The 21,027-nt window shown below is 41.0% G+C and overlaps 1 protein-coding gene across 1 annotated transcript in view; it reads right to left on the bottom strand.

Moving 5' to 3' along the window:
• Positions 1-21,027, bottom strand: part of plekhg4b (pleckstrin homology domain containing, family G (with RhoGef domain) member 4B) — a 43,660-nt gene that overhangs the window by 8,902 nt on the left and 13,731 nt on the right. Inside the window, exons 3-18 of the mRNA XM_088998492.1 lie at positions 17,560-17,757; positions 15,425-16,661; positions 11,246-11,443; positions 10,985-11,108; positions 10,102-10,195; positions 9,511-9,600; positions 8,870-8,986; positions 8,252-8,350; positions 8,036-8,178; positions 7,816-7,954; positions 7,606-7,728; positions 7,022-7,186; positions 5,379-6,244; positions 4,294-4,543; positions 3,046-3,135; positions 1,257-1,481 (exon numbers count right to left, since the gene is read on the bottom strand). Coding sequence (XP_088854618.1) covers positions 1,257-1,481; positions 3,046-3,135; positions 4,294-4,543; positions 5,379-6,244; positions 7,022-7,186; positions 7,606-7,728; positions 7,816-7,954; positions 8,036-8,178; positions 8,252-8,350; positions 8,870-8,986; positions 9,511-9,600; positions 10,102-10,195; positions 10,985-11,108; positions 11,246-11,443; positions 15,425-16,661; positions 17,560-17,757 — 4,158 coding nt within the window. The remainder of the gene's footprint in view (positions 1-1,256; positions 1,482-3,045; positions 3,136-4,293; positions 4,544-5,378; positions 6,245-7,021; positions 7,187-7,605; positions 7,729-7,815; positions 7,955-8,035; positions 8,179-8,251; positions 8,351-8,869; positions 8,987-9,510; positions 9,601-10,101; positions 10,196-10,984; positions 11,109-11,245; positions 11,444-15,424; positions 16,662-17,559; positions 17,758-21,027) is intronic.

Genomic DNA, 21,027 nt, shown 5'->3' with positions numbered 1-21,027 from the left:
TCTGTGGATATTTTTTCCTCTTGTTTCGAGGCATTTCTTAAGACTCCCAGATAATAGAGAAAAAATAGAGAATTATATATATTATATTATTCAAAATTGATAAAAAAGTCCACAAGCTTTAGGTTAACAGATGACACAAAACACAGTCGACGGGCTAACGAAATAAGCATCAACGGTGTTGTGGACAGACTCAGGCATATCTTCTTTATCCTCTGCAAAGAATAGAACGGATTACTCATGCTTACTTAGTCTCATTCAGTGCCATTCGCGAATTTATTCGGGAATTGAAAATATGACGAAGAGCGCCATTCGCGAATTAGTGCAGATTTTGTGTTTTCCTGCTTGGGTGCTGATAAAGCACTGGTCAGACCTCTGGAATTTTTTTCCCTTCCACAAGGGGCCATCATTTCCTTTTTTCCATGTTAGCGCATTGTTCTAGCTTCAGTTGTTGTAAAAGCGCTATATAAACCAATATGTATGTATTGCAATGTATTTTGGACAGCCACACTGATTTCAAACTCAGATAACTCCAGACCCATATAACTTAGGAATTAACTGTTTTTTTTTTTTTAATAAAAGACGAGAGTCTAAGGTTTCTTACGCTGCATTGAATATTTATGTATCTAAAATACCCAAAACACACAGTATGATATTTTTATTCAAATGCAAAACACCAATGAAAATGACAAAGTGTCCAAAATCTGCAAAAAAATGGAGCTGCGAATTGGGCATTTTCAGAAAGTCCCGCCCCCAGTTCGTGACGTCACGCCAAGATGTCTTGCATTGCTGGAGAATCAAAACAATGGCTTCAGATTCAGAGAATATGCTTTCTTGTTACACATCCAGTTATGAATATGATTCAAATAGTTCTGAAGAGGAAAGCATACATGTTTGCAATCGATTAAAGAATTTATTCCGTGTCATTTTGAGGCATCTGGACTGCAATGTAGCGTCCCAGAAAAGAGGCAGAAAAATGGCGACCAGCTCCCGTGAGTATCTGTATTATTTTGTTCTTCTGTGGCCAAGGTATTCCGATTAGAAAACACTCTTAGTTATTAATATTTTGTGGGACTGGTGCAGAGTCATTCAATTCTTACGATTGTGGGACGAATAAAGCTATTCTGATTCTGATTCTGATTCTGAAGTCAGAATTAGTTCAACTTGGTAGTCACAATTGGGATGCCGCTAAATCCAAACCATCCTGAGAAGCATGTCTCAAAACTTTCGACCGTTCGGTGTACACTTTATGCTCTTACATCACAACCCCGAATGGCGTCCATGGCCAGCAGGTCGTTGCCATGGCGTAGCTGAAACTTAACCATCTCCTCTGCGGTGCGAAGGTCATTCAGTTCTTGCGCTTGTGACTGGCCGCATTCCTTGATGAGGTCCTTGAGCAGCAACGCATATTTACTCATCCTCTGGATGGGCTTCAGTAAGTAGGATGCCAGGTCCATCTTATCACCTAGATCGAGTTGTTTATTCTGAGATGTGAGAGAAAAGTTAAGATGGTGATGGGATGGTAATGGAGTCGATTGTTTGTGGACAACCTCGGAAACAAAGCAGGTTTTTTTTCTGGTTTTCCAATTGAGAAATTGAAGGTTTCAATGCACCTGCCATAAGAAATTTGCCATATCTTATAAAATAGATAACATAAAAAATGGTTACGTCATAAAGTGCTCCTCAAAAACTCTGCATTTTGTATGAAAAAAAAAAAAAAATAATAATACATTTCATTTGTAAGCGCCTTTCAAAACTCTCACGGTCACTTTACAGTCACTGGATCAGTTTTTCTGTGGGTGAGCAGCGGCAGTCACACGCGCCAGCGTTCACTCAACCCGGAATAACTCAAATAGATCAAAGGCTAGCTAGCTATTCGCTAGCTAATAGATAGCCAGCTCGCTAGCTAATAGATAGCCAATAGACAGCCAGGTAACCAGCTAGCTAGCTAGATAGCTGATTAGAGAGATAGCTAACAGATAGCCAGCTCGCTAGACACTCAATAGGTAGCTAATAGCTAGCCAGCCAACTAGCTCACTAATAGATATCCAATAGATAGCTAGCTGGCTGGATAGATAGCCAATAGATAGCCAGCTATTAGCTATTCAAATGTAATTTAGTTCAGGTAGTTCAGAATCAGAAAGCCTTTAATAGTCCCACAATGGGGAAATTTGCAGTCCACAGCAGCAATTTGAAAGGAGAAAAACATAGTCCATTCATAAACTGAATTTGTGAGATAACTTTGCTGCTGTGAAATGTAAATTTCTCCACTGTGAGACTAATAAAAGCAAATCCAATCCAATCCAATATGATTTACTCTACTATAATGGAATAGTTTATGAGTTCAACTATTTAAAATTTGTATGACTAACAAGAAACATGGTGAACATATTTTTCTTTTTAGAAATTCTGTAGATCGATGAAAAGGTTTCTTCAAACCTTTTCTTCAAAGGTGTCAGATGATTCGCTCCTCATCCGAAAAGCTTCGTCAGCGAAGTAAAAAATTTGATGGTAGCTCTGGCCCTTTATACTTAAGCAGAGGTCTGGCACAACCACCTCAGGACATTATGGATATATATATATATATATATATATATATATATATATATATATATATATATATATATATATATATATATATATATATATATATATATATATAGGGCCAGAGCAACCAGCAAAATTTTTGTTCGCTGACGAAGCTTTTCGGATGAGGAGCGAAATGTCCCACACTTTCAAAGAAGTACAAATGACGGACGGCTGAAGAAACCTTTTCATCGATGGAGCACTCCTGTACGACCGAGAGCTTACACAGATGAAATTCTGTAGGAAATTTCATTTTTTGTGTATTTAATGGATCTGTATCAACAACCCTAAAAATGTCACTTCCTTAAATATTTTTGCCGATTTTTTATATTGAGCACCAAAAAATATACACATTATTCATTTAACTTATTTTTCCGCTTGCTTTTTTTGTTGTTGCGCCGTGGTGGATCAGTGCTGACCTTTCCACCTAGTGAAGAATGTTACCAGAGTTTCCAGACGCACCTTAAAGAATTCGTTCCCATGGCTGCTGAGCAGGGAGTCGGACTGAGGCTTATTCTTGCTGTACAGGGCATACATTCCAAACTGATCCTCCTGTACACACACACACACACACACACACACACCCACACACACACACACACACACACACACACACACACACACACACACACACACACACACACACACACACACGCACGCACGCACACACACACACACACACACACACACACACACACACACACACACACACACACACACACACACACACACACACACAAACATACACATGATGAACAAGTTGGAAGAGCCTAGAAAATAAACCGGTTTGTCATTCTGCTTTTCTAAACACTGCATACAGTAAGTGATTTAAGTGATGAGCTGTAAGTTACTTCTATAAACTTTTTGACGCCATACAAATGTGGATAAAATAGTTCGTATCCCTCTGTTACTGAAGAAAACACCATAATAGTATGTACTTCAATCCGTCAAACACAAAAATTATGAAAATCAACAAACCAAAACGAGATTGTGGATGTGATTTGTAGTTTTGACTTGTGAAAAAAAAAAGGAAATACCGTATTTTCCGGTGTACAAGGCGCACCCAAAAGCCTTGATTTTCTTCAAAAGATGACCAGTGCTTTATCGGCACGCAAACAAGTAAAAACAAAACCCGAACAAATTCGGGAATGGCGCCCTCCGTCATATTTTCAATTCCCGAATAAATTCGTGAATGGCAGTGAATGAGTTCATGTAGAACTACCGTAATTTCTGAGAGACCCTACGCCTTATACATTGGTGCGCCTTATACAGTATATGAAGTAATATTGAGCCACAAGTCTTGAAACTACTGCCAGCAGCCACCAACTCCATTTTCCCCTGTAGAAGAAGTAGTGCATAACCCCAGCCTCTACTGTAGCGCCTAATAAAATGGTGTGACTTATATTTGGAAATATTTTATCATTCATTGAAGGTGTGCCTTATAGGCCGGTGTGCTTTATACTGGATATGGAAAAAGTTTGAAAATACACCATTCAGTTGGGGTGCGCCTTATACTCCGGTGCACCTTAAACACCGGAAAATACAGTATGTCGCCCCCTTGAAAAAACTGACACTGACCAGACACAACCAAAGAAATGTCATCATATGCGCTATCGATCTTGGAATTGGTCATTTTGCCGAATTAAAAAGTGGGAAATCGTAACTCGGTGTGTACCACACGAAACTGACTGTCTCCCTTTATGCACTCACATGTCGTAGAAAGCAACTGCTGATGGACAATGGGCAGTGGGCGCATGATTCCAGGTCCTTGAGGAAGTACTGGCTATGAAAGTCCCACAGCTTCTCCATGTTCCCGAAAATCATGCTTCGTTTCCCGCGCAGGTCTTGAGGCAGATCTAGACGCTCCATCTCAGGAAAATAATGCTCAATGACGTAACTGAGAGAACGGACGTACTCTCTCTCTGTGGAGATCATCTCGTCCATAATGTGTTGCACTTTACTAGGAACAGAAAAACATCATATTCAACATATCATTAACTCATTCACTGCCAGACGATGCGCAAACGATTGTCATTTTCACTCAAATTCCAAGACCCACAAAAAATGGAGTTTCAGGACTATGTAAATCGATGAAAAGGTTTCTTCATTTCTCATCTGTACTTCTTTGAAGGTGTCGGACGTTTTGCTTCTCATCCGAAAAGCTTCATCAGCTAACTAAAGTTGTACTGGTGGCTCTGGCCCTACACATATCCTTAATCGTGGTGGTTCCATACCTTTACTTTCATAGGTCCCTGCTCTAAGGTTTGGGGGAGCAGTGGACTACTCCCTGAAGCTAACATAATTACTTCTTTTGTTCCGCCTGATTATGTTCTATGAGTGACTCTGATGGCCCCATTCGCTCTGGTGTCATCTCACCAGCACAAGGACTACATAAACATTAATTCACGCAGAGTAAGAAACTTTAGATTCTCTTCTTTCATCAGAAAAAATAGTTAATTCCCAAGTTATATGGCACTGAAGTAATATGAGGTGCAAGTGAGGGCGGCTGTACAAAAGGCAAATGCTGCCGCCTCGTGGAAGAGAAAAAAAACATTGCCTGATATCTGACCAGCGCTTTATCAGCAAACAAGAAAAACAAAAACCCGAACAAATTCGGGAATGCCGCTCCACGCCATATTTTCAGTTCCCAAATAAATTCGGGAATGGCAATGAATGTGTTAAACGTTGAGAAAGCAATTTAACACTTAAATAAGAGGACAATAAATCGATAAAACATACAAAGGTCAGTTGCCTTTCTGAAAGTCATCTTATTTTGAAACACAAAGCATTCTGACCTGCTCTGTTTCTTTCCATCGTCTTCACTGTGCCTTTTATGGATCCTTGAAGGCGTAGACATGCTGCGACTGCGTCCTAGCGTTGGGCTCAGGAGATCAGCTCTCAGCAGCTTCTTCTCAGCAGACACGTTATTGGCCACTTCCAGACCCTTGATGTACACCCCCGTGTATCCATGCATGTGGCTGGACTCTGTATGGTTGCTGTCCCTTGGCGTCAGTTCGTAGCTCATGGTCTTCTTCATGATCTTCTTCATTGGTGACTTGCGGACTCTGGAAGTTGCAGAGAAGATGGGCTCCGAGTGGCATGAGATACTGGAGTCGATAGTGCAGTCGCTGTCCGTGTCATCGAACATCGATGGGATCATTTTGCTGTCTGGCGGGAAGGTAAAGCGTGACGAGGAGATGGTCGAACCAGATGGGCTTTTGGAGAAAGGCTCATCGGAATGCGGATTGATGTCCTCCACAGTCAGTGGCAAAGTTGTCCTGATGGGGCAAGAATAACCTTCCGCAAGAAGCCCACATTCATTACCCTCCGATACACTAATTTGTATCTCTTCAGGTTTTAAAATATCCGTATGTTCAGAGGAAATGGAGTCCGAAGATGCCCGCATAGCCCGGGCCAAAGTGTCCTCTAGCTGCTGCTTGGTCTCCTGACACCTGTGCCACACTGAGTTCCACTGCTGCACTTGCTGAGGACATTCCAAGGAGAGCACCATATCATTCAAAGTGCTGAAGTTGTCCATGGAGAATTTGGAGGCCTCTGTGCAGTAATCCTGCAGGATCTGGACCACGGTGGATGAAATTGCTTCTCCTGAAGTGTTAACGTGATTGACGTAGTCCTGGCAGTGCTCCCTCCATTGGTTTACCTGTGAAGGTACAAAAGGAAGCTCACTGCTTTGGACTGTTTTTGCAGTATATGAACCTGAATCTAGAACCAGGCTATCATAAAACAGTTAAGGCAATTCCCAACAATGACCCTCAGAGAAACAACAGGTGCTCCAACTTGGTGAACTGTCAGGGCCTGCAAGGCCTTCTCTGCTGGCCTAGAAATATCTGAATCACAGACTGATGCTAATTATATTGTATCCATAAATTTGTATGAAATAATTCCAAATTGTCTTTTAGCTTCTTTTCATTACTTTTCCCCTGTTGTGCTTCTTCCAGATGTGTCTTTTCGTACTCAAGCATTTAACCAATCACATTAGCCATTATTTTTAACTAAGGTCAGAAATCTACCTGGACGCCTTCACAATCAGTTCTGCGGGCCCTGTAGCATCAAATAAGTGTAGATAAAACTGTTGCTTTAACCAAACAGATTTCGAGTTCGAGACAGCAAGGCCTTCTTGCAGGCCTTATTTCCTGGCTAACAGTACCCTGTTGTGGACATGGACTAATTCACACCACACTTTTTTATATGAATCACAGTTGCAGCTGTAGCTCCAGTAGAGGTTGTATAGTCATAAAATAGTTATTAAGGGTTGGATTGATTCAGACATAGCACTACTGAAGGCCTAGGTGTGAAATGTACAATGGGTCATACAGAAATAAGTTTGCAAATATCTAATATGTGTTTGTGAAGAAAGTCTCAAGAAGCAGCAACTTCACATAGTCTGCCAAAATGCCCCCAATAAAATCACACTTACAGAGTCATAAAACTCATAAAGGTTTGTGAGTATGTCCAAGTTTGCTTTCCTCTTCTCCACTCTGCTCAAGATGGAGGCAATATGTTGCTTGAATTCCGAGGAAACGGAGGCAGGAAGAGTCTGTGGTGACTCTTTCACCATCTGCAGGGCATTTCTTTGCTGGTGCTGTCAACCAACAGAAGGACAATGGTGACATTACTTTTAGCGCTGTTAGACTGATGTTGACAGAATTTAGCACATACGGGACTGTGTTTCTGTGCCCAGTTTAAGTCTACTGCTAAGAGCGGCCTAATAGTCAATAGTTTTTGTCTTTTTGACTGTTTTCGCAGATGTGCATAGTTCGAAACGGCGTTTGCACTGTTGTTGGAATGAACACAGCCAGATTGCTTCCCAACCAATGGAAACCAATCCAAACATGCTAAAAGGAGGCTCGCACCTCCACAAAAACAATCCACTTCCTAATACCTGAACGCATATGTTCTGTCTTCAAAAACGGAGCCTCATAATGGTTGTCCAGATAAAGAATATGACTAAATTCATGAAAAGGTGTGATTCGAAACATTTGTTCCTATCAAGATACTTACCACATACTCTTTTAGAAATCGCTCCAAGCTCTCCTTCATGTCTTTTATGTTGCTGACAGACAAAGTGAGTGATTCTAAAGGTGTGAGATGTTTATCTCCTTCCACATTGAACCACATTTTGACCTGAATAGAATAAGTAAAACTGAGCCGTTATCCCCATATTATGCTAGAGAGGAAACAGCTACCAAGAGAAAAACAGCGTAGGCTCACTTGCTGTGTCCGTTCCTCGAACCTACGCACCTCCAGGAGTCTTTCCAAGTCCTTCTGAGACTTGTTGGACAGAATGACTAGCTCATGGACCTCTTCGTCCACTTGGTTGTACAGTTCACTCAACATATCGACAGCATCCCTGAAGACGGGGGCAAAAATATTCACCACAAGGTCATCTTTTTCATGAACAGGAAGCGAAAGGCCTTGTCGGCAGCTATACCTGTAGCTCTCGTTGTCACAGGCCTCTTCCTTCCTGATGCGTGCGAGGATGGTGCCACCTTCCAGACGTAACCTATTTAAATGGCTGTCCTCCAGTACGCATTTCATCAAACGCTTCTGCTGTTCCATCATCTGAGACACCTCCTAGATATCAAATGTCATTTTTCCCCCAGCTGATTTCCATTTTCCCTGTAGTAAAATGTGACTTTGTGTCTACCTCAGATGTCTTCAGGTTTCCATTGACACTCAACGTGGCGATGGACTCCTGGAGGGAAGTGATTGCTTGGCTACAGCTGCTAGCAAATGGTTCTATTTTCTGTAGACGTTATAAAGAACGAAGAACAAACATTTAAACTGCCATTTTCTTTGTCAGTGAAAATGCTATGATTATGTTTCTGTGCTAGAGAAGAATTAATCGTGAGTCAAATGGCAAAAATTGGAAGATACATACATCTCATATAAGTGACAAAGTAGCTTCACGCTGTAAATGTGTGGCTGAATACCACATTTCACCATTTCAATAACATTAATGGTCCAATCTGGTTGCACCTTTTTCCACATAGGACTAATTCCCTCACAGTTTCATAGAAATGTTTTTTTAATATGACTGTGAATTAATGGTCCAAATTGGACTGTTCTGGTTGTTTAAAAAGACGTGACATGCGTAAAGGCTTAGTTAGTGCTACCCTCAGTTGATGTGGGAAAAATCAGACTATTTACGCTCCATTTGTCCTGTAACGCTGCTAAATAACCATTCTAGCTAGCTAATAGTTGATTCCTGATATGGATTACCAAATGCAATATGCGATAATGTTCCATTTTCGGTCCCATTCACCTGTCTGAAGTGCATCCAGTGGCTGTGGTCGTAATGAAAGGTGCCTTCCAGGTCGCGGGTTAGCTGATTCAGTTCGATGTGCTTCAGCAGGGCCTTCAATGATGACAATGTCTCAATCTGCGGGGAGGGATATGCAAATATATTGGTCAGTGCACATCTCTTGTCTTGTAAACAAGCTCGGAATGGACATGGAAGGAAATAACGCCCATGTGTCAAAGTCAAGGCCCGAGGCCAAATCTGGCCCACCTTATCATTTTATTCGGTCCGCAAAAGCAAATCAAGCATGTCAAATGCCATGATGCTTGCTAAAGTCCGAACCAAAATTTGAAATTTTTGGATGTAAACCACAATAAAATCATTGTTTTTTACTTCAAATTTGAAAACATGTTCATCAATTTGTTGTGCACTCTGTATGTAAGATGTGGAGGGGATTAAACTTCATAATTCATAACGGCTTCCGAGAGGAAACTGGAACTACAATGTGGCCCAATGAATTTGACACCCTGGCAATAACGGTATGAGATGAAGTGTTTAAAAAAATAAAATAAAATAAAATAAATTAGAGAGCATAGACAATATGATATTGACTGAGAGCTGCCACCACATGACTAATTCATTTAACAAAAACTATATTTACTCACCTGTACATTGACGATGTCTTTTTCAGGTTTGGCTGCCACCTCTTTGTCCACCAGGAAAAGAACTGAATAAAGTGCATGTGGTACCAATGTCTTGGGAAAAAACACAAAAACATGTACATTTTTATGATTCTAAAAAATTCCCTCTACTTGTGGAAAGAAGCGTTAGAATGCCCAATAAATGTAGGACATTTGCAGACAGGTGCTCATATTAAGTCTTTTTTAAAATGTTGTCTGTTTGAGGTTTCCAGACTGATCACCTCTGCATCGGTAAACCAGACTCAAAACATAATCAGATGGCTTTTACAAGTCTTCTGAAACCAACTCACTCACAGTGTACGGTTACAGGCAGACATGTAAGCACAAGTTTAGCCTGAGGCCAACCTTTTCTCAGAAGAAGCTTTTGGACATGTAGTCATTACAACTTTAAGGTGTGCCTCTTCTGAAATATTGAACAATAGAAAATGTGTAGGGGGACCTTAACTGCTAAAAAGGAGAAATATGATTGGCATTGCATGAACACGTGATGTCGGGAAACGTTTCTGGTGTGTTGTTGGAATCCGGGTCAGTGCGAATTCACTGTCTGGTGCGTACCTGAAATTCAGACAGCGATGACATGAGAACTGGATGAGGCTGCTGTCTCCTGCTGTCGATCACAACTGTCAGACCTTCATCACGTTTATCTTTCCTACAGCCGCAACATAATGTAAGAGATGTTCGTTCGGATACTGTGAACAAAGACTCGAACACAGGAAGATTGTCTTTTACTGCCGGCAGGGGACGAAGCATTGCATGACCGACGCCCCACTTCTGCCAAGCTATTTATTTCGAGTATATGCAAATTTGGTGATACATTAGTAAAATATAGTCTTCTTGATTTCACTACCACGCCCCTGGACATCCCAAGCACCAACATATATAAAACAACAGAACATTAGATTAGATTAGATTAGATTAGATTAGATTAGATTAGATTAGATTAGATTCGCCTTTATTAGTCTCGCAGTGGAGAAATTTACATTTCACAGCAGCAAAGTGATGAGCATAGACAATTTAATGGGTTGTCCTTTCCGTGAACCGATAGATTTGTAACCTGGCTAATGAATTCTTCCTGTGAAGGACTTTACCAAGTCCTAAATTACGCTCAAGGCCAGATCTCCGACATGAAGTTGATCAGGCTGTCTGTTCACCTCATACCGACCCCAGATTTTCTGTGCTTCCATTGTGTATTGTAGTCACACACGTTCTACCAACTAAGCGAATAACAAAATGAAACTTTCAAATATGTTAACATCTATTCTGTCTATTCTCTCTGACAGACATAATGCAGTCACTTTGATGACAAGTTTGATGTTGCTAACCTCCAATTGCCGTTTCAAATGTACGTAAACCAAAGTATATTTTATGTGTGCCCTTGTGCATCACGGATTGATCGTAGATGGCGAATCAAAATTTGTATGACTTACTCTTAACTTACCGCAATGTGGAACGGAAGTAGATCAGTAAACTGCTGAGGTCATGCACTGTGCAACTCTCACCTGCCCACATCTGAGCTCTGGTGCACACCTGCAATATCGCCCTCCCACTGCGATCTCTACTTCCTGGAACGCAAAGGACCAACAAGGGGCTAAAAACACTACTTTGAAAACCCAACCAGAAAACAAATCACTACTGCTATTGTACAGAAGTGGTATCTTTTCTCCGATTAGAATAGCTTCAGATTGAAATGATGCCTGACCTGGCAAAATCACAGCGCCTGATGCAAGCAGTTCCTGATTGACCTCTGACATCCGTTTGGGGAAGGACATATTTCTGTCATTGGATGAGTTTGATGATAACCCAAACCTAGCGGCTGACCCATTGGCGGTTTTTGAACTGTTGGACTCCTCCTCATCGAGTCTGGACTTCCTGTAATCACCGGTGTCCTCCTGCTGCCCTGTAATAATAATAATAAGTATAATACACCCAAGAGTGAAGCTTCCTTTCGCCTCAGTGTGTTCTAATCATCATAGTAAATCACACTGACTCATTCTGGGAACCAGGTGAGTCATCAGTATGGCTCAAGAAGAGTCATTTTGCAATTTGCACGTTAGTCCCGGGGCTCGTTTATAAGTACAACTGACATTCTCAGCTTGTAACTCAATTTTCACACTGAATGTATAGTGAGGGTTTGTGAAACTGCATCTGAATAGGATTATTTTGTGTAGATATCAATTAGGCTGTATCTCAAATTACACATCGGTACAATACAAAAACAGTTCTCACAACTCCAGAAGGTTTTGTCTGTCTCATTCCGAAAACGTTCTCATTTTCTCTTTTTGATGCAATTGTAAGGTGAAACACAAAGCGTGATGTCACTTAAAACACTTGACACTGCTTGTTTGATCCAAAACCATCGTTTTCTGTCCTTAAGTACTGTTTTCATGGCATGATTCATTCATTCATTCATTTTCCTAACTTCTTTATCCTCAATAGGGTCATAGTGGGGGTGCTGGAGCCTATCCCAGCTGTCGCTGGGGGACACCCTGAACTCCTTGCCAGCCAATCGCAAAGCACACAGAAATAAACAACCATTCGCGCTCACACTCACTGCTCGCGATCATTCGGAATGTTCAATCAGTTTGTCATGCATGTTTTTTGCCAATGTGACAACTCAACTCAATAGCGGCCTTCCTTATTGTGACAGACGGATTTGTATAAATAAAGTTTTTTTTAATTGAAGAAGCAGATCTGTTTGGCGAAGACAAGTGCTAACACACCCCGTGACAGAGAGAGAGAGAAAGAGAGAGAGAGAGATGTTTTTATGTTCCAATGTGAATGTTGATGTTAACATTGGTGAAAATAAAACATTACTGTTTGTTTTATAGTTTTTTTTAAATGGTTCTTTTATTACCTGTGTGTGCAGTTTATGATGTAAAAAAGTACTTTTTAAAAAGTAGTTTTCTAAACTTGGAACAATTTTTTTATACATTGATTATAATAGGAAATGTTGATTCGGTTTTTGAACAAATCGGGTTTGAAACAGGTTTCTGAAATGTATTATGGTCGAAAACTGAGGTATTTCTGTAATGACATTGTTGTGTGTTTCAATAGGAGGACATCTCTTTTATAGTCCCACTCACTTGTGTGGGAGTAAAACCAGCCAGCACAGCCGCTATTGTATTCAAATAATCAGTGCATTTCCTGTGTCACGGTGTGAGCGGGCCTGCGTTTGCCGCATGTTTCCCAAATTGCTTTGTTTTCACAGGAAGTGACAAATGTCGACTGAAGCCTCTGGAGTGCTGTCAAAATCTGCTTTTTGTGTCTAAATCTGCATCGGTCCTCGTGTTCAATTATAAAGGAAATGCCTGATTGTTTACTCTTTAGTTGATTTTATTTTTTAATTCTGATGGTTTAGGGCTTTATTCTCGTTGATGGTGACTCTTCCACAAAGGATACACGAGTCATCCCGTGGTTTCGAGCATCTTTTGTTGTCTTTGAATTCGTGTTGTGAGGAACCTGTTTTGCAACAACTGAAATTGAATCACATTCGCCCTATATTTGATAATAATACTACATTTTATTTCTAAGCACCTTTCAAAACTCTCAAGGACACTTTACAGTCACGGGATTTTAATTCCACTGAAAATTATAACAAACTTTAGACAGAAATGTAAAACCTATGGGACTAATTAAAATCTTAATGTTAAACCATTGAAAATTCTGAATCACTGTATGAAAGAAATGAGATCATTATACATATTATATTAGTTTAAGAAGAAAGAAGAAGTTTTATTTTTCCTTTCACATTGGTTTACATGAGCAATATTGTGGGGCTGCAATAAATCATTTAAACTCATTCACTGCCAGACATGTGCAAAATGTGTCCACTCCAATGCCAGGGTTTTTGTCATTTCCATTCAAAGAATGCTGAGCTTTAGGACTACATAAACATTCAATACAGCATTAGAAATCTTAGACTCTCTTCTTTTATCAAAAAAGAAGTTAATTCCTAAATTATATTGGTCTGGAGTTATATGAGCTTGAAATGAGGGTGGTTGTCCAAAATACAATACAATACATAAATAATGATTTATGTAGCGCTTTAACAACAGCAGAAGCTGAAACAAAGCACTAACATGGAAAAAAGGGAAATGCTGCCTCCTTGTGGAAGGGAAAACATTTTTAGAGGTCTGACCAGCGTTCTACTGGGACCCAAGCAAGGAAAAACAAAACCGAACTAATTTGGGAATGACCCTCTACGTCATATTTTCAATTCTCGAATAAATTTGTGAATGGCAGTGAATGAGTTAATAATCAAGTCATCTGGCAATTATTTTGTGTATTAATAAAATAATATGTATTTAATTTCCATCCTTTTCTCAAAAATCAACTTTATTTTAGATTATTCAGAAAATGCAGAATTTTAAATTTATGATCTTTGGTTCGGTCCGAATTTTTTAAAAATAGGCAACATTTTCAACATAGATAATGGATGGAGGATGGATGAATATTGATTGTTGAAAAGCTGCAATGATTGATTTTGACAAATAAAGTTTTTTAAGGTTAACATTTTATCACCTATTTTTCCACTTAAAATATAGCTCAAAATATTTTCATGACCATCGTTGGGGGTGGGGCATGCATCTTCTCAAAGTGGGCCATTATGAACAACCAGTTCAGTCACCAAATAGGGTTAATTCAACATGTCCATTTGGAACCTAAGCTCATTTTTCAAACATTGAAAAAAACGTATATAAAAGAAAACACCGCAGACGTCACCTTCACCTTATTTGTTCCCTCAGTCAGCCTACACGAAACAAAACAAAACATCCAACAGACAGATATGACTTGACTTTCCAGGGGTGTGCCAAACATGCACCCTTATACACCCGTCCCCCACCCAATGGTGCCAAACAACACAGCAAGTTACCTCTGAAAAGCAATCTGTCAGCAGCGATGGCAATAATGTTGCACAGTTGTGAGCTGTCTCAACCTTGATGAGCTGTTGGAGCTAGTCTTGCTGCAGGCTATCATTACAAAACATGTCCATGTCGGCCTGTTTTATGTTTTTTTTTTTTTTACCTCACACTTTGCTTTCACACCCTCGGGTTGTGTTATTTGTGAAATGATGAGCGACGGACCATCAGTTGGAATCATATACTCAACATATTTCAAAATAACTCCTGGTGTTTTTTAAGATAAACATGTGGGATACTATCAAAGATTAATGGTGGTATCAGTAAAGAGAGGCAATCATGGACGAAAAGAATATAGATTTTACTTTTGACAGCATCAGGATTCCATAGATTGGAAAATTGCCCGCAGTTTGAATGTTTCTCTGATTGTTTGCTGCGGTCACTCTGAAGAGGCAAAAAGAAGGTACCATATTTTCCGGTATATAAGGCGCACCCAAAAGCCGTGATTTTATTCGACGGTTGACCCTGCGCCTTATACTCCCGTGTGCCTCATATGCGAAGTCATATTGAGCCACAACAGGTCTCGCAACGACTGTCAGCAGCCATCGACTCCATTTCCCCTGTAGAAGAAGTAGTGCGTACTGCATTGAAAATACACCATTCATTGGGGTTGCATCTTAAAGTCCAGTGCGCCTTATACACCAGAAAATACGGTAATTTATCATGGTCCTTTAAATGCTGCAAAGAGGACATCTTTTATGTCCCTAAGATGGCGGTGCATAAACACGCAGCGGCTCACTCTTTCCCGGCAAATTGCCGTTTCCGTGTTTATTATGTTTATCAAAGTCATTATAAGTGCCTTACACGCTTGGTCCGAGAGGACAGTAATTTCATCTGTGCTGTATGTCATGCATATTAGCATATTTGACATTAAAGATGACTTTGATTTGACTTTGAAAGAACAGTACAATAAAGCTACAGTATATTGCATTAGCATACTAGTGAACGGTTGCACATACCTGGAATTTCTTTACTGATCCTCTTTTCACAACCAGGAAGCGTGGCCTCCACTTCCAACTTCCCAAATCGAAGAACATATCCATTCATCAGCTTTTTGGGGGAGATGTTAGCTGAACCCCCAGACGAGGACCTCTCCCGGTGAGCTTTACCCTGGCCGGCCTTGTTTGTTCTTTCCAGAGATTTGGAGCGGCGTTCTGCCCGTCTCTCTGCACTCCGCAATCCTTTCTGTAAGTAATGCAAAGGTGTGGTGGGCCTGGAGTCATCGCCACCGAGCCAACCTCGACCGCCCGACCTCCGAGAAAAGTGTTCCCGAGAAGTGCGAATGTCCGGACTGCTGCCTGGTGTCAGGGAGCCCTCCCTAAACTCGCCATGGTCCGAATTTTCTTCTAGGATAGACTCTGTACTGGAACCAAGGCTCATGGGGTTCTGCAGGGCTTCCATGTAGGATTTCCTGAAGAGTCTTCTGCTTTCGAAAGCCGTAGAGTCTCTTGGGTGACGTCTTCGGGGGCCTGGATTGCTAAGGTCTGTACTAAAAGAGAAAATTTTTGATGCCGGTCCTCTTTCTCTCCCTCCGTTATCCTCCCCTCTGTGCTCTGTCCCACAATCTGCAATAGGGCTGATCTTCATGACGGGAGTTGTTATGTCTACTTTACTCATGCTATGGCTTTCGCTATTAGTATCCGCACAGGGGTTTCTGTTTGGTGGTGAGGCAGGCTCTGAAAAAGTGGAATCGGCTCCCTGAGAATGGAGGGACTCCCTGGAGCTGCGATGGCTGTCCAGGGTGCCCGTGGATCCGCTAGTCCCGCATGCAGTGAGTTGGCCACGGAAAGTGACCCTGCTGCATTGTGCTTGCATGATGGCTTCCGCCGTGCTGCTGACAAACAGAGGGATGACCACGTTCTTCCACGGGGTCCTGTACACAGATTTACCGGTCGTAAGCAGGCAGTTCTGTAACGGGTGCAGGTTCCGTTCGAGGGTTACATTCTGCAGGAACTCAGCGGTGAAGACGCTGCCATACATGCTCTCCGCGATGGGAATCTCCACAATCGCCTGCCCGCTGGCCGACAAGCATTTTATCACTAGTTTGGCAGACTTGCGGCCTAACGGTACGATTTGTAGGTAGAAGTCTCCTTGCTTTAGTCTCACTTTGTGCAAGGGCGACAGTTGCAAGACCACTTTGTCGTGAATGCAGAGAGGCCAGCCTTCATTATAGAGCAGCAGTCCTCGGAACCTGAACTGAGAGAGGTGAGAGGTACAGTTAACACTCACCCCGGCGAAACGTTGCCTTTTTACAACAAACATTGCGCACAACAAATTAATGAATGACTAGTTTTCAAATCTGAAAACATGGGACAATTTGAAATTTTGGTTTGGACTTTAGCTAGCATCATGGACATTGACATGCTTGATTTGGTTTCGCGGGCCCGAGTAAAACGATGTGGCGGGCCAGATCTGTCCCCTATTTCTTGATTCTGTGTCGTCGCCGAAAGGCATGTCTGATCGGGCCTGATTTCCAAACAACTAAAATACAAATCTTTGTATTGAACGAATCAGTAAAAAAATCCTCTCTCAAAGAGCACCGAAAACATTTTGGAATCTAAGCAGGAAGGTTTTGTGAGAGTACCCTCTCAAATTGCCCACAATACAAATACTCCCCATGTATACAGTAGCAGTTTGTTCTTGGGGGCTTGGATTAAGTAAAACTATAATTTTACGGCGATAGTCAGTATGTACCATATTTTCCGCACTATAAGGCGCACCTAGCAGTCAATTTTTTTCAAAAGCTGACCATGTTTTTTCACATCTTTACCAAATTTAAGAAAAGTTCCCATCCACTATGTGATACATATGTTGCAATACATCTTTAAAGTTTAATTGTATCACGAATATACAACTATTTTACTTCAGAGAAAATAAACCAGTTTTTTATTCATTTTGGGACTGAATGGAGTTGTTAGCAGTGGAATAAAGTTTCATTTCTTTGGTCATACAAGCAGAAGGTGAATTGAGGTCTACTGTATTGAGTTTTTGATGATGGATCTGGTGTATAATGACAATTTATGTACTTGTATTGCATAATGCATCACGACTGCAATCAAAATGCAACATCTACTTACAAAAATTAACCACTCACACAGGTTTCGTGTTGGATGATCTGAAGAATCCTCTTGGCAGGAAGCAAGAAGTCGATGAAACAACGGAGTCCGTCGCCACGATACTGTCTTTCCACCACACTGAAAAGTTGCCACAAGACAGTGGAAGCGGTAGCGCTGAAGGGCCGGTAAAGGGTCGACAACGTGCTTTGGATACAGCTGTCCAAAGACTCGGTGTCCTGTGAGAAAGACAGAAATGTTAGCGAACTGTTGTAGAACATATTGTGACACGCTGAACTGAACTCTTGTCGACATCACTATTTAAGCGAGCAAAGACTACTAAATGTACCAGAGAGATTGACAGCCTGATATAAATGACAGCGATTATGACTGTAGATAAATATACTTATTTACAGACTGAACATGATCCCATATGTTGAGGAAGTTATATCATGATAGGAAATGTGCACGCGGGATGATTTTTCCATAAGACCGAGAGGGAAACACCTGGACCAAGTGACCTCACTGTCAGTGGACACAAACAGCCCCACTGGAAATTCCGCCCAGTGCCATGTGACCTTCTAATTTCAATCGTGTGACTTTTTTCATGATCTGACCGACATGATCTGACAGTGTAGTGAAAGTATCTAGAACAGAGCATGATGTCTGGCACGGAACATTGAGAGGTTGCTCGAGAGTGGCAGTCGTGTTCACAGCTCAGTCATGGCTGCCGTTTTCGGGAGGGAGTCAAGGCCAAACATCCTTCTGCTATCTGTCCTTCCCGAATGGGAACACAACAGTGGTTGCCCTCCGGTGATAACCGCCCAGAAAGACAAAAAACCCAGGGAAAGACCCACCATTTGACATCTGTGTGTAAAATGTTGATTAACATTTTGCTCCTTTCACTTAGTCACATTTGCAAGACAATGCGAACGAAATCAAATCATCCCATGTCGTGGTTTAAGTCAGACAGAGCCGTGTTTCACCTTTTGTAGGACTGTTGATTTACGCCGCTGTTTGCAGTTTATTAGAGGAGATTGAGTACAGTTGACCGAGTTGGTACACATGCCACAACTTGGCTACAAGGCCCTCATTGTGATCACCGCCTCCCTAAGTGCTGTGTGCTGTATAGTGTTGGTCTACAGAAACAAAGCGCCCACCTCCATTAGTAGTCAGACAACACTTAGATAGAAATGTCTCCAGGCCCGAGTCAACCGGCAGCAGAAGAACAACGTGGGGTTTTATGTAGGGAGAAATGCAAACAATGCTAGGAAAACCTTCATGATACTGGGGAGACGGGTCTGTAGGTTTCCTTTTTAGGTTCCCAAGGAAGGAAAGAAAATTCAATGGGAATTTCAAGCTAGTGCATGTACAGTAGAACACACCAAATGTGAGCCTAGCGAGATACTCTAGCTCTTGCCAATAAGAGTCAATAAAGTCAGCTAGCATAACAAAATAGTAGCCACAGTTGCACAATGGAATGGCTTAAGTTTGATAGACACTGTCAGTTATAATAAAAATGCACCATTTTGAAAAATACAGCATTGTTGTCTTAATTGGGAGTAAAACGGACAGAACCAACAAATCTAAATATATAAAATATGACACTAAATGAATTTAGTTTAACTCATTCAGTGCCAGACATGCAAAAATGTGTCCACTCAAGTGAGAGGGTTTTTGTCAGAATAGTGAGTTTTAGGACTACCTAAACATTCAAAGCAGCGTAAGAAACCTTAGACTCTCTTCTTTCATCAGAAAAACAGAGTTAAGTCCTAGGTTATATAGGTGTGGAGTTATCTCAGCTCGAAATACGGGCAAATGAACAAAATGCAATACATACATATTAGTTTATAAAGTGTTTTAACAACAGCTGAAGCTGAAACAAAGTTCTAACTCATTCACTACCATTCCCGTATAAATTCGGGAATAGTAGTGAATGAGTTAACACTGGTTAACAGTTTGACCTAAGCATAGGTCAGTACTTGAACTATATCTCAGTCGGTGCGGGTGTACCTAATATTGTGGCAGGTGAGCATATATATATATATATATATATACACAATGTCTCAGCAGAATGAGGGAGCTCAGGTATCCTGCTTTAGACCACAGGTGTCAAAGTCAAGGCCCGGGGGCCAAATCTGACCCGCCACATCATTGGATTTGGCCCATGAAAGCAAATCAAGCTTGTCAAGTGCCATGATTCTTGCTAAAGTCCGAACCCAAATTTCAAATTGTCCCATGTAAACCACAATAACAGTCATTATTCTTCACTTCAGATTTGAAATGCAGTTATTCATTCATCTGTTGTGCGCTCTATATGTAATATATGGAGGGGATGAAACATTCTGGAACTGTATAGTGCCACTTAGCAGTTTTTTTTGACGACGATACTAGTGCAGCGTGTTCTACCGGAAACAAATTCCTTGTGTGTCCTACATACTGATTCTGATTCTAATGGCTTCCCCAAATTCATAACGGCCCCGTGAGGAAACCATAACTACAATGTGGCCCGTGGCAAAAAAATGACTTTAGAGTCTAAATCGTCTAAACTGTAAAGTTTAGGTCCTCAACTACGAAACAAACATAGAGGGAAGTCCTTCCAGCTCTCGTTTGAGTGACAGTGGTAATTAATGGCCTCTGTATCCAGGTGGGATGATTCTGTCTACGTCATCGGCAAAACAGCTTCTCGCAAAGTACATAGAAAAGAAGGATTTACCATGTCAAGCGACACCAGGTTTTGTGTTTTGGACATCAAATATCCATTCATCCAATTGTTTTTGAAGTTAGAGAATAAAATCAAATCCAGAAATCAATACATCAATGAATAAGCAGACACAAAGGCTTCAACTCAGAGAAAAAAGGGGAGCGAGAGTGATCGAGAGGTGCTCATTGACTTATTTAGTGGGTCACGAACACAAAAGGCTGACTACCAGGCGTCCAATGGAGCATGAAGCCACTGAAGGGGAGTGGAACTGGAGAAATCACAGCTACTGACAGTCTCACAGGCGGTATAGCATGATGTCAAAAGGTTTACTCCAACCTGCCAGGCCATTTAAAGACCCCGATAAACTAATGTTTTTTTTCTGCAACTGATAGAACTCAATGATTAGGAGTGGTTGAGGTGTGTTAGCTTTTTCCTGAGAGCCGAACAAATGGTAGGAAAAATGTCATGTCTAGTTAATTTTTTTTTCTACCAAATTTTCTCAAAATTTCCTTTTGTTGGTATGAACAAAAACAGAGTTTGTATCCGATTTTGTATGCCAATACATTGGACTTAATTTAAATCGTTGCCATTCATGAATTTATTCAGGAATTGAAAATATGACATAGAACGCCATTCCCGAATTTATTTGGGTTGTTGTTTTTCATGCTTGGGTGCTGATAAAGCGCTGGCCATGGTCTCTGGCAATGTTTTTTTTTCTTTTTCACAAGGGGGCAAAGGTTCCCTTCTTTCCATGTTAGTGCTTTGTTTTAGCTTCAGCTGTTGTTAAAGCGCTATGTAAACCAAT

This window comes from Hippocampus bargibanti, linkage group LG06, assembly GCF_051943395.1.
Source record: "Hippocampus bargibanti isolate YZ-2025 linkage group LG06, ASM5194339v1, whole genome shotgun sequence".
NCBI classification, from domain to species: domain Eukaryota; kingdom Metazoa; phylum Chordata; class Actinopteri; order Syngnathiformes; family Syngnathidae; genus Hippocampus; species Hippocampus bargibanti.
This window is presented reverse-complemented; position numbering and strand designations above follow the sequence as displayed.